Genomic DNA, 19374 nt, shown 5'->3' with positions numbered 1-19374 from the left:
TCGTTACCTTGATGCTACTGTGATCCTTTCAGACAACTTTGTGATCGAGATGTATAACAAAGGTTGAATCAATTGTCACTAGTCCCAGCTGCAATGTACTTGGCGCACGAAAGTTATTTATTCTGGGCTCTGTCTTTTTCAGAGATGGCGCACTTTCGAATCGCACGACACTTCGTGCTGTTTCTGCCTTTCCTAAACTGAAAATAAAATGTGCCGCAGATTTATGTCCCTTTGGTGCTTTTTTTATACGTTTCGTTTGCAGTTTCTCCATGATTAAAGCACCTTTGACAGACATCCGCAGTTGCCTCGACTTTTGAGCGTGGTCACCACATGTGGTGATGCATGCAGCGAACTCCGCTTCATTATTAGGTCGCCTCCAATTTTGTGAAATGGCGACCTGATCACGCCAAGTGAGAGAAAAAGAGAGTGATGTTTATTATGACAAAAGAACCGAGAGTGTCACAAATGAAATAATAACGCTTATTTACGTGAATCGCAGCGCAACTGATAGCCCTTGTTGGCTCGTTCTTATACAAGCTGTATCTGTTTCACTTTATTCAAGACGTATCTGCAGGTACCGTTTTATGAGCACACCATTGAAGCCGTGGCGGGTGCATGAGTTGACTTGGCGTCATTGGTATGACGCGGCTTTGCATGACTCTAAACTTCTATGGCCGGCCATGGCATCCAAACTGCTGGAGTGGCCATTTACTTCGATTTAAGCAGACGTTAAATAATGCTCGCTTTAAAAAAGCGAAAGTACCTTGGCTGCACTGTGCTTATTGAGTTACGGCATTTTCGGCTAGTAACTTGATTCAATGATAGCTAAAACAGTACTAGCAAATAAAAATGACTTGCTTGGCTCAAAATTTTGACAATTTATATAGCATTTGTTCTTTTGTACGTGCTCCTTTAAAGTTTAGCGCTTTATTGAAGAAAGTATAAAGGTATTTGCTATATGTTATGCAATCTCAAGTCAACGCAATTAATTAGACCACAAAAACAAGATCCTTAATTTTACTTTCATTATTTTTCGAAGTTGTCATTCCGAAGAGCCTTCCCCGGTGTTACTCAAAGATATTGTTAATTTGCACGTCCACACGGCAAAGTTACGTACGCTGTGCAACATCTCCCTCCTACAGCAGGGGAAGGTAAGCGGCCGGAGACTGCAAGCAGCAGGAAGAGATTGGGACCAAAACTACTCAGTGAAGTATGGGGGGATGCGGTCGCCAAACTGGCCCTGGTCTACCAGCGTCAACTCGTCACTTGAGTCTGGCGGGTGGTCCAGACTGGATGGTTTTGGAAAATGGGACCATCCTACCTCCACTCACAAGCCTCTATACAAGAAATTTTTTTCTCTCCCTCACCGATGAGACTGTCGTAATACTCCTGTGTTCCCGTTGCGACTGTCATTCAGCCAAGCAGATAACGTGCGGTGAGCGGCGTATACGTCGGATGCCATAAATCTCTTCGCCTTCCTTCACTGCATGGAATCAGCAGAAGGCAAAGACGCCAACAACTTGTTTTCGCACGTCTTTTTTTTATGACACCCAGGTTTTCCATATGTTGTGCTATCTTATCTCCGCCACTGCATTTACTGCACCACTACTGTCGGCGTGTCAACCGTGCTGCCATACTTGGTGTCCGGACTCCTGGTGTGCTTCGTAGATTTCGCGACAGTGGCCGGCTTCCTCTTTCCCCTTTAATGCAGCGGTCCTCCAGACTGGCCCCGACAAACAAAGACGAGTGAGCTCTCTATCGGATGCTAAAGGATCTCCTCAACCGCGCTTTCCACTTCTGGCTGAAACAACAGCACCACTGTGATGATCCTGAATCGATCTGTCATTTTGACACAGGTAGGCTACAAACAGTGCGCATAGTACTATTGTTCTGATTACAACGTTTTGTTGATTCGAAACTTCAGTTGATATTTTTGAGAAATTGGATGACTACTTGCTAACAATGATAAACAAACGAAGAAGAGTAATAATCACAGGCGATTTTAATTTACCGGGTGTTGACTGGAATGCACGAGTTGCTGGGCCGCTTAACAGGCCTCTTGCAGAAAATCTGCTTGACATCATGATCAAGTACAATTTGGTTCAGGTAGTTGACAAGCCCACTCGAGTTCAAGGACAAACCGAGACATTGTCGGACTTAGTATTTTTGTCACAGGAAGTGTTTGATTATGAAATAAGTATCGAGGATGGAATCTCGGATCATAAGGTGGTTGCAGCAACTCTTAAACCAAATAAAAATTAGAAAAAATAACCAGAGTAAAGGTGTACAATTCTCAGGCCGCAGACGATACCTCAATTCTTGATTACTTAGAAATGGCTTTTGACGCTATCCCACCTACAGATGATGTAAATGACCTCTGGGAATACTTTAAGAAGGTAGGAAACGACTGTTTGTCACGTTTTGTTCCCCAAAGAGAAAAGAGAACTGCAAAAGCTAACCCATGGATTACCAGAAGTATCATTCACCTAAAACGACGACTATGTCGCGCCCGTCGGAAAATACCAAGAAACTCGTCTGTTATTGCTCACATTAGTGCTCAGGTATGAAGAGAAGTCAAGCAATCTAAAAGTAATTTTCAAACTAATATATTGTCTGAATACATATCCAACTCTCCCCAGAAATTTTGGTGGTACCTGTCTAGTTTGCAGTCTGAAATAACTGGGCTTCCTATAGACGGGACCTCCTATAGCGAACCGATTCAGATTGCCGAAGCACTCAATCATTACTTCAGTACTGTTTTTTCTCCAATTATTGATCATTCAAAAAAAGGCTGTATGTTCGATGATACTAGTTCCAATCTTCTTACCGTATCTAAAGAGGGCGTAATGGCATTACTGCTTGAATTGGATCATAAAAAATTTCCTGGTCCGGATATGATTCCCAACGAATTTTTGAGGCGCTACTCTGATTGGGTTTCTAGTTTCTTAGTTAAAACTTTTAATTTATCTTTTTGTACTGCCGCTGTTCCGATTGATTGGTTATTAGCAAGAGTTGCGCCCATTTTCAAAGCTGGTGACCGCCTTAATGTTTGTAATTACCGTCCAATTTCTATTACATGTACGGCGTGCAAAGTAATAGAATATATAATTTCAAAATATATATTTCAATATATAGAAAACAATAATCTGTTTTATAATAAGCAACACGGTTTTAGAAAAGGCTTTTCAACCGTCACTCAGCTTTTTGAATCTGTTCATGCTTTCGCTACAGCGATAAACTCAAAAGAACAAGTCGATGTCATAGCAATTGATTTCTCTAAGGCTTTTGATAGAGTATGTCACCAGAAACTTATTAAAAAATGTTAATACTTGGTAATGATCCCCCAATAATAAGATGGGTTGAAGCATACTTGCGCAATAGGTTGCAGTTTGTTGAAATAAGTTGCGCACGTTCTTCTCTTTTACGCGTATCCTCAGGTGTGCCACAAGGCTCCGTGTTGGGACCTCTACTCTTTTTAATTTATGTGAATGATATTGCAACGGTTGTGCCTCCTTTTGTTGATGTAAGGTTATATGCAGATGATTGTCTCTTGTTTTGTCATGTGAAAAGTGTTTCTGATCAAATGCTCCTCAATGATGCTCTTCAATGTATTGACAACTGGTGTGAAAAATGGGACATGAAAATCAATTTTGATAAAACTGTTTGCATGACAATTTCAAATAAAAAACCCCCCTTAACTATAAATACACAATAAACAATAGAGAAATTAAGAGTTCTAATGAGTTTAAATACTTAGGTGTTACCATATTCAGCGGTTTAAAGTGGGACAAGCATATTGACGACATTACAGGACTGGCTAAGCGAAAGCTGGGTTTTCTGAGAAGGAAACTCCGTAATGCAACGCCCTCTGTTAAATTGTTGGCGTATAAGACTATTGTTAGATCAACGCTGGAGTACGCAGCTATCATCTGGGATCCGCATACTAAAACTGAAATTAACAAACTTGAACGAGTACAAAGATTGGCCGCGAGGTTTATTTATTCAAATTACATGAGAACACAGTCTGTATCACTTTTGCTTGCTAGGGCTGACCTTCAATCGTTAGCTACACGTTGAAAAATAGCTCGCTTAAAATTTATTTATGACCTGTATCATAAGAACTACAAGCTGGATCCCAGTGTATACCTGCGCCCCCCAGGACGAGGGTCGGCTCGTACCGATCACCCATTTTCTGTCCAAGCTTATGTACCGCGGGTAGATGTATTTAAGTTTTCGTTTCTGGTGCGATCTATTGTTGACTGGAATGCGCTTCCTCCCGAGGTACTTACAGGATGTAGATCCTCACAGGATTTTCAACGACGGCTGTACTTGTTTTTTGCCTAACATTGTTTGTGTATTGTTCACCTGTTCACCTCCCACCCCTGCTACAGCCCGCAAGGGCTAGGAGTATTGTAAATATTAATATTAATGATTCGCCGTTCTTCTATTATTTAGTTTCTTTTAAATTTTGCATTATTATGACCACGCACTCATGAGGTGAATATTGAGGTTAACTGAAAGCTTTACTGATAATATTAACTATTGCTCATTTGCAAATGTCTTGGCCAAGGTTTTGCAGCGTTTCCTATCCGCCATTCACATGACTAACATGCAAAAACGTTTAGTGTTTCATGTAATGTTTTTTCAATTTAGATGCAGGCGAAAGTTCTGTAGGTCCGTTGTGCTCAGCTTGGGGTGCACATTAAAGGACCGAGGTGGACAAAATTTCCGAAGCCCTTAACTACAGCGTCTCTCATAAACATGTGGTAGTTTTGCAACGGTAAACCCCCCATATTAGTCATCAATCATTTTGATGTTTGTTGTTCCTCTTATAATAAAATTCGTCGCACCAAATTTAGAATGTATTGGTGAGAGATGTAGTATAGTACACGGCTCCGAAATTTGAACCTACCTAGGGTACAAGCAACTAAACATAAGTACATGGGGCTTCAGCATTTAGGGCCCCGTGAAAGGCGGCCGCCACTGCCAAGATTTGATTCCGCTACCTATGGTTCGGCAGTCGAACAACATATATCAACTCAACGACCACTTCGAGTGGTTGAGTTGTTATGTTAGCGTGTAAGTTGTTAAATTGCAGGTGACTGTCATACCCTCTAAAGACAGAAAACCGACAAGCAAATTGAATGCAGTTGTTACGAGTGCACGTCACAGCAGAGTCACTATTGACCAACTTTCTCTCTAGGAATAGTTCATGTATTGACTGAGCTCTTTGCATATAAAAGCAAGAATCAAGTATCATTAGAGATGGCAAATCGTTCAACGTATGCTTCAGTGCCTCTAAAGCACGCGTAGCTTCATTCAATGTTTGAACTTGGCTGCTCAATGTAGTGCACCACCAATGAATTAACCTTCAAAATTCCCGAATTGTGCATGTCTTAGATATATGTAAAAAGAAAAAAATTTATGTGGACTAAGAGACAACTTGCCGCAGGCAGAGACCGAACCTGCAGCTTGCAGATGACACACCCATGCTCTGGTAATCACGCTTGTTCTCTCCTCCACTTTACATCGGGGACCGATGCGCATGTATGCTTGAGAGTGTTAGTCAGCACCGCTTGTAGCCATCGCGGACAGTGTAGAACACTCTTTGCCCGCTGGCGTCCCGTCGAAAGTGATCCTTGAACAAGCAAACAGACAAGCAATGAGCCCTCGCATATTACCTCAAGGCATCAAGTGTGCCGCAATGCGACCCTTGCCATGAAACAATGAAAGAGGGTTATTTCGGGAGCTCGTTTGTTTGTTTGGCACAAATGTGACGAAAACATTTTGACCCATTGCACATTCAATGGAAATCGATGTGTTGCGAAGAAGAGAAGATAAGGAGACTGGTCTGACGTGCTTATTGTGCGAAATGTTACAATATGTCACGTTTCATAAGGTCAAGGTAAAGGTCAAAGTTGAACAGTCGCATACAGGTATGTCTTATATAACCATGTTTTGCCGTTTTGTAACAATACCAAAAGCAAGCGGGTACAGAAAGCAGAAGATTATGTCTGAAAATTACTATGCACAAAACTAATGTGCAACAATGTCGGCCGAAAGCACTTTTGCCACAGGTGGAGAGACGCTGGAAGTTGTAAAAGAATATGTCTACTTAGGAGAGGTAGTAACCGCGGAGCCGAACTATGAGTATGAAAAAACTCGAAGAATAACGATGGGGTGGATAACGTTCCGCAAGTTTTTTGAAACATGAACGGTAATTATCCACTAACTCTCAAAATGAAGGTTTGTAATAGCTGAATCTTGCCGGTACCTACTTACGGAGCAGAAACCTGAAGGAATTACAAAGAGGTTTGAGCTTATACTGAGGACGACGCAGCGAGCGATGGAAAGGAAAATTATAAGTGTACCGTAAGAGACAAGAGGAGAGCAGAGTGGATCAGAGAATAAACGGGGGTAATAATATCATAGTTGCAATCAAGATGAAAAAAAATGACATGGGCCCGGCACTTAAGACGAGGGCACGATAACCACTGGTTATTGAGGGTAACTGACTGGACTGCCAGAGAAGGCAAACACACGCACGAGAAACAGAAAGTTTGGGGGACTGACGAGATTGAAAACTTTGCAGGTATTAACGTGGCAGCAAAAGTACAAAACCGAGTTGATTGACGGATCTAGGGAGAGAGAGGCCTTTGCCCTGCAGTGGGTGTAGTCAGGCTGACGATAGTATTGATGATCGAGCTCTGCCGAAGCTTTATTGGAGAGCTTTGTGTGGTGTAAACGATGTGAGCTGCGTTAACGCAGCGAGAATTAATATCATCGGGCAGGCGGCAGCAGCGCTGCCGAATAACGTGGCTTGATACCGCGCAGTTTTCATCGTATGTCTAGTAGTGTGCCTCTGTGTTGTGCCTAAAGATCGGGAAGGATGCCACGCACCACGATGTACCTAGGTGTCAATTCGGTTACAAGAAATCGACAAGAAGTGTCGATGTTCTGGCTGGCTAGACACGGTGAAGGGCAGAAAAAGTTGAACCTCACTATACCACGACGAGAAACTGGTGGTCTCACTTTTGATCAACCGCAATAGCAGATGTGCCAATAGGACTTCGTTCAGATTCAGATCTTTTACATGGACCACTGGCTAATCGGAGGAGTGCTCGTGCAGTCGCCTCGCAACATTCCTAGACTTTTGCTGCACGCTGTACCGAAGACGTTCCATGGCCTCCCGGTGTGTTTGTATATAGGGTAAAAAGGTCGAAAACCTGCCCGTCTACCAAGTGCCACCATGAACCGCCTGCTGAGCTGGAGACCGTCAAAGCTGCACCGACACTGTTCACTAGCCCTATTCACACAGCTGCCGTGGATTGCACACTGACTGCTTCTTCCTGTCTTGATGTCAATAAGACAGAAGCTTGATTAGTTTGATTATACCTCGCCGTTTATTTCATACAGGCACTAATATGAGCGAAAGTGTACAGGTGACATGCAAAGCAGACGGAGCTACAAACAGCTTATTACACAGTAAAAATTTGAAGCACACATTCAATGCTTGGAACGGAGACTTCACCGCTGCTAAATAAAATTTGCTAGGCTGAAGGTGCAAGAGGGAATGTACGAAAAACTGCACTAAAATTGCAAAAGCTGTCAAAGCATGAAAAGTCGATTTTCAAACACTGCGACGTAAGCAAGAGAAGGATAACTTTTGCATCAAGTGTGCACGCCGTCGGCGTCAACACTTGATCAGATGCAGCCGGTAGACTTTCGCGTCTGATGAGGTATTTAGGTCTTTCACCTTAACAGTAAAAATAATACAGATGAACAAATTGACTAAATTACATAGCAGAGTAAACAACGACTGGGAACCTAAGCTGCATGAGCAACCAAAACCGCGCTGCGGCGCTGTGGTAACAAATCAATGCCAAGAAAGCACAAAACTGTGTAAAAGCCGTTGCCGCATGCAAAATTGCTAAAACCGACGCGATGATTCATTCAAATACACTGTTGCTTTCATAAATACGAGGCTATTTTATAACATGCTCAACAACCCCATAATGCCTGGAATATTTCATATACACTGCAATAGTTGCAGCCACTGCACTTCCGCTACGCTTTAGGATCCTTCCATAGAGTTTGCAAAATATACACCAAAGGGAACTTTGGCGCTAGTGTCTCTGGGAGCTGCAACGTACGGCGCTTCAGCGAGCATGAGGATGATGGGTAGTACATGAATTTGTCTAATCTTCATGCTTATGGCTCCGTGTGTGTTCGTGTGGGTTAGAGCTGTTTTCTCACGGAACAAAAATAAGCAAATGCTGAGCGGTTGCGCTTCACCGCCTCATTCTTTTATCCTCAGCATTTCATATCAGGTCACGAATTTTAAAATGGTTTGTACTTTCCTTCGAAACAAAACCAAAATACAGCGATAAACGAAGCCACACGTGCGATGTCCCACCCGCAAGCGCGACGACTAGGCAAATCCGTGTATTCCCTATCACTACCATGGTCGCAGAACGATCGCAACGTTATAGTCTCCTCTAGTTAATTTTAGGAAACTCTATGGATCTGCCAGAGTCCTTGAATGATTCTGGATCGTCTACAAACTTTTACTACATGCTCCAAGAACCCAAGAAGCGTGCCTTTTTAGCAGTAAAATATCTCACAGTGGAAAAAGCGTGTCTTTGGTGCCATCGAGTTTGTAGCTTTAGGCCGTTATTCAGCGCTAAATATGCCTGTATTAGAGCTTTGTCGAATTTCTTTGAAAGTAACATCACTCTGAAAATATAATAAATCTTCACGGGTACATTTATTCAGGTTCAGAGTTCCCATCGTGCCGTACAATTGCAGTGCTGGGGCCGCTGCGATGCCGACACGCGGGTGAGGACACTCCTATAGTAGTTTCTCCCCCCTATATTGAACTTTAGTAATATGACCAGTAAACATATTAACCAGTAAACCAGTGAACATATTGAATGGTTCTGGTACTGCAAACGTTTGTAGCACTTGGGTGATTTGTAGCGATTGTGCTTGCGGGGTTCATAACCTGAAATAGTGTAACGTAGACCAGGTTTAATAATAATAATAATAATAATAATAATAATAATAATAATAATAATAATAATAATAATAATAATAATAATAATAATAATAATAATAATAATAATAATAATAATAATGATGATGATGATGATGATGATGATGATGATGATGATGATGATGATGGTGGTGGTGATGATAATGACGATGTTTTGGCAGATACACGTATACAGTGTGAATCGATGATATGCGAAGCACGAATGAGAAATGTTGATATACAACTTTTAAAATCAACACAAGGTTACGAGGTGGAGGTACATGATGCCGGAAATGACTTCCATGTCATAATTATAATGTTTGGATGTGTCATTTACCTTTGTCATCTATTAAATTCACATGATACCAAATTTAGTATATGTGGAGCTAGCAAAACGGCCGCGAGCGTGCTATGAGCGTGGTAAGTTGTCATTTTCTTACATGACAACTGTTTCAGGATAATCATATTTGGACCAGTCATATACTTCGTCATCGTTTGACGTCACGTAACAACAATGTGGAGCTAGCAAAAGGGCCTCCAGCGCATCGCGAAGGGCTCAATATTCTCCAATGTAGCGTTGACGCACGCGCATGCTGGGCACAGCGTCGTTACGTTAGCAAAACGCGAGCGCTCTATAGTCTGACGCCAAGCGCGACCAGCGTCCGTCGTCGTCGACAGACGGCAACCAGCACGGAATGCGACATGCTGCATTTCGCGACGACGCGTTACCCAGACAACACCGCATCTCCCTCTTTTCGTGACAAAGGGACGCTGGACGCGCTGAAAGGCGCATGCGTCAAGCAATGCAGCGCGGCGCGCGCTTGCGAGTATGGCAGGACCGGCGCACGATGTGGTTACGCCGGCGAGCACCTAAACCGCGTCACGTCAAAATGTATTGGCGCCTTGAGTGTAACAGGTAGTCATGTTCTCGCATGACACGCATCGCATGATTATCAAGTTTGCACCAGTCACATACCTTCGTCTTCCATTCGCGTCACGTAATACCAAATTTCGCATATGTGAAGCTAGCGAAACGGCTGCGAGGGCATCATTAGTGTGGCATGTACTCATGTTGTTACGTGATACGCATGTCGTAATTATCATGTTTGAATGTGTCATTTAGCTATCTCGTCTACTCGCGTCGCGTAATACCGAGTTTGGTACATGTGAAGCTAGTGAAACGGCCGCGAGCGCATCATGAGCGTAGCATGCAGTCATGTTGTCACATGACACGCATCTCATGTTTATTGTGTTTGCGCCAGTCACATACCTTCGTCATCCATTCACGTACTGTAATACCATGTTGGTATATGTGACGCTAGCGAAACGGCCGCGAGCGCATCATGAGTGTGGCATGTAGTCATGTTATTACGTAGTCATGTCATGATTTTCATGTTCGGGCCTGTCGCTCTTGTTCGCTATGCAATCATGCCATACCATACCAGTTTTGCAACATGTCATGTGAACGAAATGACCGCAAGTGCTGTAGGACCATGAAATGTAAATCATGACTTTCATGAAATACATGTTATGATTTTCATGTCATAACTAGTCAAATATGTTCTTCATACAGTCATTATTTGCCATACCAAGTGTGGTATCAATACCATTATCGAAACGGCCAGGAGAGCTAGAAGTCGTAGGTGGCTAGATAGATAGATAGATAGATAGATAGATAGATAGATAGATAGATAGATAGATAGATAGATAGATAGATAGATAGATAGATAGATAGATAGATAGATAGATAGATAGATAGATAGATAGATACGCTCAAAGTGACCGAAGTTTGCTAAGAAATGCTTCGCATTTAATACCATCAGGGGTTTAATGTCTCAAACCCCCCATATGACAATGATACAGGCCACATTAGAAGGCTTCGACAATTTCGACTTCATGGAGAACATTTACGTGTACACGGAGCTCAAACATTTTCGCCTCCATCGAAAATGCGGCTGCCGCAGCCGGCATACGAACCCGTGACCTTCAGGTTAACAGAGAAGCACCATAACTACTAGACTACCACAGTAGGACAAGTAAACCAGCTTCAGTGGATGGCACTTCAGACGTAAAACCCGGCGTGTCTACTAGAATATATGAGTGCATCGTATTATTAAAAAAATGAGATAGCCAGCATTGTAATTACAATTGAGTGCTACCCGCTCAAATCTGATCATTTTTTGCTTTTAATGGCGTATATAAAGCAAACGTACAGTCTGAGCAATTTAAATTAAAAGAAGAGAATAGCGAGCCCCGTAACTGTTTCTCAGGGGAGAACACCTCAACAGTAGCTCACAAGGGGTGGGGGTGAAGGAGCGATTAAAATGATAGGATTAAAAGGTAAAGAGGAAGGAGAGAGTGAGGCACAGGGACAGCGAACGACAGCAAATGACGGAACTAAAGAGAAGATAGGAAAGTCGGACATGGTCGCAGGAGTCCCAGGACGCGGCACCTTTCGGCGAGAGCTCTTGTCGGCGTCAAGAGATAACGTAGGGCGAGCCCAGTCGGCCAGAGCTGCGCTGTCGTCGGAGATCGCGGGGGCACAACCGGTTGGTACGAAATCCAGAGAGCGAAAGAAACGTTTGAAATGTTTTGTCTACGTGGTTCGAAGAGGGTAAGTGATCCCCGCGCTTCGCCCAATCATTATCATTCAATTCGTGGATATGCTGCAATATTTTTTTGTTACACGGCCCCTCACCAGGCTAGATTACGTATTCTTGTTAGACACTGGCAGTTTTGTGTCCGAAGAAGAGCATTATGGCACAAGAATGTTTAGATGCGGAGCAGCTCTTTGACTAGCCTGTGTAACGCTGTCTTTCCGTACGAGTGAAGTGACGCTCCTTTCGCAATGCGCACTGACGCCACTATCTTCCTCGCCTGCCGCAGGCTTGCTCGCTACCACGGTGCTCGTACACCACCGACTCCTCAGTTTACGCGCAATAAACTTGACACGCGCCAAATGAACGTGTTCGAACATGTCTGTTTTTGTATTGATATGATATAAAAGGAGATGTTGGCGCACAACTATTGCGCTGGCTTCAGCTTAGCCATTGAGCGAAAGTTGAACACCTATCTTAAACGAAAACATACAAAGCATTTTATGAGAATTAAAACACTAGAGCGCACATAAGCAATAACACACTTATACGCACAAATCACAACACAGTGATAAGGAATTGTTCGAAAGTGAACGAATGAAGTCTCAAATATTGTCCCTCGTTAACATTCAACCCAACCAGTAGAAAACAGCAGAGCACATGTCTGGTCCTTATGAAGATGCATTCGCTCGTGTGTACATGAAATTGGACAGGTCATTCACTTCAGCACACAGATATGATGGGTATCATATGATACTGTGGATTATATGTACGGCATGTGAAAGTTCGTTATTTATTAACGCTTGTCAGCATTCCTGCTGTTTTGTAAAAAAAAACATTTTAAGGATTTTTAAAGCGTGTCTCTGTTAAACTCCAGTTAGCCATGTGCGTAGAAGTTTCCTAATACTAAACGGTCTGAAACATGCCTGTACGTGTCACTTCTATCTCTTTTTATCCTCTCCACAGCTCGCAATGCTTGAGCGCACATTCAGTGGTAACCAGTGACCTCCAATTCAAAGGCTGGACGACGCATCCCCACTACCCCATGAGGGCGCTTGTGAAGTCACCGGGAGGTGCCTTTGCTGTTCCGCAAGCTGGCGTCTTCTAGTAATTTTAGACGCGTAATTCAAATATCATCTGGTGAAAGTTGTTGTTGCGATCGTAGTTTTTGTATTTTTTATATTGTCACATTCTCGCAGTCATTCAACGCTACACGAAAAATGACAGATGCCCTGGTGACACAGTCTGCATACGGCGGAGTGCTGCAGTGTAATCTACAGTAAGTGCATACAGCAAACCCTAATTAGGCATCACATGGAACACCTGCTAACGCTACACGAAAAATGACAGACGACGTAGCGACGCTGTGCGCATACAGCGGTGTGCGGTAATCTACTAGTGCATACTACAAACTGCGTTCAGGCATCACTTCAAATGCCGACTAACGCTACAAAATAAATGACAGACGCCGTAGTGACGACGCCTACTGAATACGGAGGAATGCAGTAATGCGCTCAACACGCGAAACGGTGGTAACAGGTGTCCTTTCGTGGTTGCCAATGTTAGCGCTGTTTTGAGGCACGGCCACTAGGTGGAGAGCGCTCAGTTGGAGTCGCAAATGGCTCATCGGGGTTTCCGAACGATCTATTATTTTTGTTGTTTTCATGCATGGGAATTGGCTAGCATTCTGAATGCGAGTTCAGGATACTGGCGATACATGTGTAGACGTCAGTAATGATGAGTGGGTCATGTACAGAGGGGGCTCTAAAAGAAACAGGCCCAAACTATAGTGAACTAGAGTATGATCTAGTGGTGCGACCGGCTGGGCTCCGGCATCAGCTTTTGCGCTGTTGCTACCAGGGGCCGCCCCTGTTACTTTTCGAGTAGTAGAGCTTAGACTATCTTTTTTTCGTAGGTCAGGGATCTTGTTTTGTAATTATAAAGTGAGACGAGTCATAACGACAATTGGTGTCATAAAGACATGGTTAAAGAGGCTGTAAGGTGTTCAGGACGCGGAGTTAGTTTGGAACTGGACCCAAGTACAGAAGCAAATGGAGAGGACACAAGTGGAAATGAAGAGAACCGAAGTGCAGAGCAAATGACGCGAAGTGTAGGCAATGTGAGGTCGAGGAAAAAATGGAGAAAACGATGGTTGCCCAGAGTGAACTGCTGTTGAGAATCACCGAGCTGGAGACTGCGTTGGCGACAGCCTAGAAAAAAACGAGGGCAAATGGGAAAAGGCTGAAGACCGTTGAGGAAGCACTAGTCAAGGTGAACAAAGGAACGGCCGATGGAGAGAACAGTAGGTCACTGGCAACCAGAACGGACGAGAAGAGGAGCTAGCAAGTTTTAAAAAAAACAAAAAAAGCAGGTTCAGCCGGTTCAATTGTCGCAAGGCCCAGCTTCCGCGAAGATGTGGTGGGGCTGGGAGGGGACAAAGCAGCCGGCGTCAAAAGTGCAAGTAACCCCCAGGTACAGGATGCTCAAGCTGAGAAGTCACAGCATGTGGTAATCGCTGGGGACTCGAATTAAAATCGATCCGCAAAAGCAATCAAAAAGGGGGTAAGAGGTGACAGGAGGGTTGCAGTAGGGACGTTCCCAGGACCTAAGCTGGAAGCAGTCATGTGGCAAGCGAGCGCAAAACTCAAAACTACAGCTGATAGACGAAACCTCGTGATAATTTCAGGTGGTTTAAAGGATGTCTTAAATGAAGATATGGCACGACTAGCGACCACACTGGCGAAAGGGGTCGATGACATGCGCGCCACTTCTCCTCAGGTAAACGTAGTGATATGCACAATACCGTAGGTACTGGTGCTTGACGGCAACCTGCAAAAAGCGGTTGTCAACACAAACCAAGATATACGGTGGATGAGCCGAGAGAAAGTCTTTGAGATGGTGGAAATAAACAGAGAGGTGCATCGGTAGGGTGGTTTTCAACGAGACAGAATTCATTTCGATGAGCAGCTAGTTCATGAGATGGGTTGGTGACTTGGTGGACATGCAGTAGATTTTTTTGGAGGGTATGCATGCCCTTCGGGTGCAGGATAGCTATTAACGAGGAAAACAACCAGGGAGACTCTTTGACAGGTGGTATGAATGGATAGGATTCTAAAGTGGCACCAGTGTCTGAGATAGGTAGAGTTCGATGCAGAAATACACGTAGCCACGAGCGCCAAGCCAATTCAGACATAAGGCACATTAACATGCAGGATGGTAGGAACAGGCTGAAGTGGGAAGAGATAGGAGAACAGCTAAGAGAGGAGAGGCTGATGGTATACGGTTTTGTAGAAACACTTCTTAGAGACATGGAGCAACGTCCTAACAATCTGGACTAAACGTGGCAATATTGTAAAAGATGAGGAGGCAGCAGAAAGGGGGGTGGTATTGGGGCATTCATTCATAAAAGTACAGATTGACAAAGGGTCAAGCAGGAGTGTAAGGAACATTTATGACTATAAGGGTAAGTAGCAGGGCAAATGACTCTCCTTAGTTTGGTGTAGTTGTGGACGGGAGCAAAGGCCAGAGAGGTAAACCAGGCAATGGTACAGTGTATATCAAAGGACATTGAGGAGTTAGGAGGAGATATGATTGCGCGCATAGAAGATATAGGTGGGTATACCGACCCAACTGGCAAAATATTCATGGATATGTGTGAAAGACATGATTGGATCATTTTTAACAGTACCGAGAAGTGTGAAGGGCAAATAACATGGGAGGTAGGAAGGCTGTAGTCGACGATAGATTATGCACTGATGTCACATAGGATGTTGGATGAGCTCAGGGGGATGCACATAGATGAAGCGGGCTCCAGTAGTCTGGGTAGTGATCACAAACGTATCAAGCTAAGTTTTGGAAGAGTAGTGAAACTGGGAAGAAGACAAGATGAGCAGTTACAGGAAAATTTTTATCCAGAAAGGCAAATTGAAATAGCCACTACACAAATTGAGAAAGAAATCACAGAGGATAATAAGGCAGTGCGGACATACACGAATCTAATTAGACTCTTTGAGCTAGAGCTTGCTAAGACGCGTGACAAGTCACCCCGAAAAAGAAGACACTAACCCAAACGTTGGTGGGATGAGGAAGTTAAGAGAGCCATAGCAAAACGTCAGGAAGCCTCTAGGGAACACAGATATGCTAAGCAGCGGGGGAAACCGACAGCTGATGTTGAAAGAAAATGGGAAACCTTTTTAAGCTGTAGAAGGGATGCATCGCTTCTGATCAATGAAAAGATAAGAAGAAAAGGAAGGGAGCTCAGTGGCTGACAGAAGTTCATAAAAAAGATAGAGAGGCAGCTGCGAAGTTTCGGAACCATCTAAACTCCCTAAGAAATGAGACGAGCCTAGAGCAGAGTTTTATAACTACAGCCCAAGGTTCTAGGCTAGAAGGGGACTAAGCTATATGAACAAGGGTCACAAAAAATTTCAACAAAGAAGTGTTTTACGCACCACGATAGACAAGGATGAATAAAGTGGCGCAATGGCTGCATTTTCACAACGAGAGAGGGAAAGGGCTGAGAAGAGGGTTCCTAGTAGTACATCAACAGGCCCAGATGACATTCCAATTATGGTGAAAAAGACTCTAGGCTTTAATCTTCGTCGAAGATTAAAGGTAAAAAGATCCGACCGACCCATTAACGGGAAACCCTTCCTTTACGCACGCCGCACGGCGGCCGACCCATTACGGGGAAACCCTTTCTTTACGCACGCCATCACGGACCCTCCCGGCACCGCGGCGACAATCTTGGGTGGGCTGACACACCTCGAGAACTGAACAGCACGTGATAAGAAGCATATGTGGACGTACACGTACAGTTGGTTTCGTTCTCAGTGTTGACAGTGGTTCTTCCTCTTTTTACTTTCTTTCTTTTCTTCCTTTTTCTTTTTTGTCTTTTTTCTCCCCCTTTTTGTTTTTTGTTTCTTCCCTTTTTTATTTCTCTCTCAGTCTCGCAAACATGTTTCAAGGCGAGAGGGACGCGGCAGCAACGAAGTTTGGAAGTTCATGTTAGTATAACTCATCCCCTGATGAAGGGAGGACCCATCCCGAAACTGTTGGGAAATAAATATATTTATCCTTGTTGACAACGCTCCCGTTGTGCCATATCCCATACCTTCACGAAGACTAACTGGCCCATTGAATTATTACTCCCACTATATATATATATATATATATATATATATATATATATATATATATATATATATATATATATATATATATATATATATATATATATATATATATATATATATATATATATATATATATATATATATATATATATATATGGGAGGAGATGTCTTTACAGAAAACCCACGGATAGGCAGCAATATTTTCACTTTAGCAGTAGTCACGTGAAACACAACAAAACTAGTATTCCCTACAGCCAAGCAGTCCGTTTTAAAAGAATATGCTCTGATAGCAGCGAATTTTCCCGCCACTGCGAACAACTTCGGAGCGCGCTCGAAAAACAGAGCTATCCGGCCAACATAATCACAGACGCCATCAAACGTGCAGAAGAGCTTGACCGTTCAGACCTGCTGAGTACTAACAAAAGACCCAAAGACTGTTCGCGGACTAATCTAATTTTGACACATGCGGCCTCAGCTCCAAATGTGAACCATATCTTAAAGAAACATTTCAACATATTAATACAGAACGAGCGGCTCAAAGAAATCTTTACAGAACAACGACGCGTGGTCTACTAGTGGTCGCGGAACCTTCGTGATTTACTAACTTCATCTAAAACCACGTGTTCACATCATGAAGGCTGTCATCCCTGCAACAAACCACGTTGCAAAGTGTGCGCGCACATGACGACATCTAAAACAGTTTTAAGTACATCGTCCAGTTTTTCTTTAAAGACAAATGGGAACTACACGTGTGATAGTATAAACGTCATCTATCTTCTCGAGTGTTCAACATGCGGAGCTCAGTACATAGGTCAAACAGAGACAAGTTTCAGAATTCGTTTTAATAATCACCGTGCACATGCCGTAAGCCTCCCTAATCTACCGCTGTCGAAGCACGTCAGTATGCCTGGCCATGGTTTCGACAAAATTAGGGCCACTATTATTCAGTCCGGTTTCAAGACAAATCTCGATAGGGAAGTGAGGGAATCCTTCTTGATCTATAAATTTACCACCATTCGTTCAGGTATCAATGAAAACGAAGGAAAGCTCACCTGCCTCGCACTATAACAACACGACTGCTTAGATTAGTAAAATATTTTAGTGTATATTAAAATGTATATTAGTCAACCGTGGTTTCTTTACTTCAGAGCTCTTTTGCATGTCCTGCCAACCATACTGTGCCCCGCGTGTCGATGCGCAAGGAAATTTGAGACTTGTATATTCATGCACCCGTCACATGTCAGTCATGTCAACACTAGGTTCTGACAGATTACCATTTTTTTACTTTGATTGTTCTAGCTGCTATACCGAGAGTTCATCACGTGAGCCTATAAAAGCGGCTGCATTGTATCATACCTACTTACTCTGACGAAGGCCGTGCGACGGCCGAAACGTTAGTAAATACGATCCTTTTCTTATGTGCTATCTGCAAGTTAATTCAATATAGAAAATACCCGGACCTGTCGTGCCTTCCCTTCAAGTTCTTATATATATATATATATATATATATATATATATATATATATATATATATATATATATATATATATATATATATATATAGGCAAAAAAGGGGCGACGAAACTTTCGTGGAAGCGTCTTTACTAAACGTTTTCAGCTGGTGGACCAGCCTTCGTCAGAGTAATGTGACAACAGTTCATACATGGCTTTAAAAGCTCCTTTCAATAACAGGTCAGCGCCATCTGCTCTGGTTAGCATTACAATGCGCATCATAAAATGTCAAGTACTTCAGAAAAAAAGAAAAAAAAGACAAAAATACGAAAACCAGAAGGGTACATACATACTAAAGACATAGTTAAAGATTCCCTTACATGTACAGTGACGTGATACTATGCTTATACATAGTTAAGAGATGTAGATGTGTAATGACATTGCTTGGCAGCATAAGAACAATCTTAGTGATATGTGAACGTATAATGGAAGCCACTGTGAAATGATTGAAGATAATAAAAAATAATAAAAAAAAAGGCAGACATAGAAGACATGATTTAGGTGGTACAATTTGAAACCAGTGCATCATCGCTCTTAATCTATGGAAAGACAGTTCAGTTCTCCTTTGTTTTCGTTGATTCCAGCTGAAACAGTGTTAAATTTATGAATGAGATATGATTCGCGCAGTTCACGATCATGGCTGGTGCGGAATCCCGATTCTAGTATCGTGACTTTGAGGTTACTAAATGAGTGGCCGGGCATGTTCACATGCTTTGATAATGGAAGGTTTGGTTGGGTTTTAGCATGCGATCTGTGATTGTTGAAACGTATTCTGAATGGGGTTTCAGTGTGGCCTATGTATTGCATATGGCAGGTGCCACACTCAAGTAAATACACTACATTGGATGAATCACAATTAAAGCTTCCCCTAATTGTGAAAATGAATTGGTTAGATGTGCTGGTGGCTGTTAATGACGGTTCTATGTGAGGACAAACTTTACAACGGGGTTTGTTGCAGCGGCTACAACCAGTACGGTTAGTAGTAGCAATTTTAGATGACGTCAGGATGTCACCTATGTTTTTTGAGCGCCTATACACTACTCGAGGGGGTTCAGGAAAGACCGCTTTTAGTCTGTCGCTTTGGGTGAGGATGTTG

General features: G+C 43.0%; 1 protein-coding gene across 4 annotated transcripts in view; it reads left to right on the top strand.

Moving 5' to 3' along the window:
* The first annotated feature begins 1611 nt into the window (after positions 1–1611).
* The window catches only part of LOC119174122 (uncharacterized), a 101784-nt gene continuing 84021 nt past the window's right edge, over positions 1612–19374 (top strand). For all 4 annotated transcript variants that reach the window (XM_037424932.2, XM_037424931.2, XM_037424929.2 and 1 more), the window contains exon 1: positions 1612–1856. In XM_037424932.2, the coding sequence (XP_037280829.2) occupies positions 1824–1856 (33 nt within the window). In that variant the 5' untranslated portion in view covers positions 1612–1823. The remainder of the gene's footprint in view (positions 1857–19374) is intronic.

This window comes from Rhipicephalus microplus, chromosome 5, assembly GCF_043290135.1.
Source record: "Rhipicephalus microplus isolate Deutch F79 chromosome 5, USDA_Rmic, whole genome shotgun sequence".
Taxonomy (NCBI): domain Eukaryota; kingdom Metazoa; phylum Arthropoda; class Arachnida; order Ixodida; family Ixodidae; genus Rhipicephalus; species Rhipicephalus microplus.
Note: the sequence above shows the minus strand (reverse complement) of the source record. Positions and strands in the feature narration are given on the sequence as shown.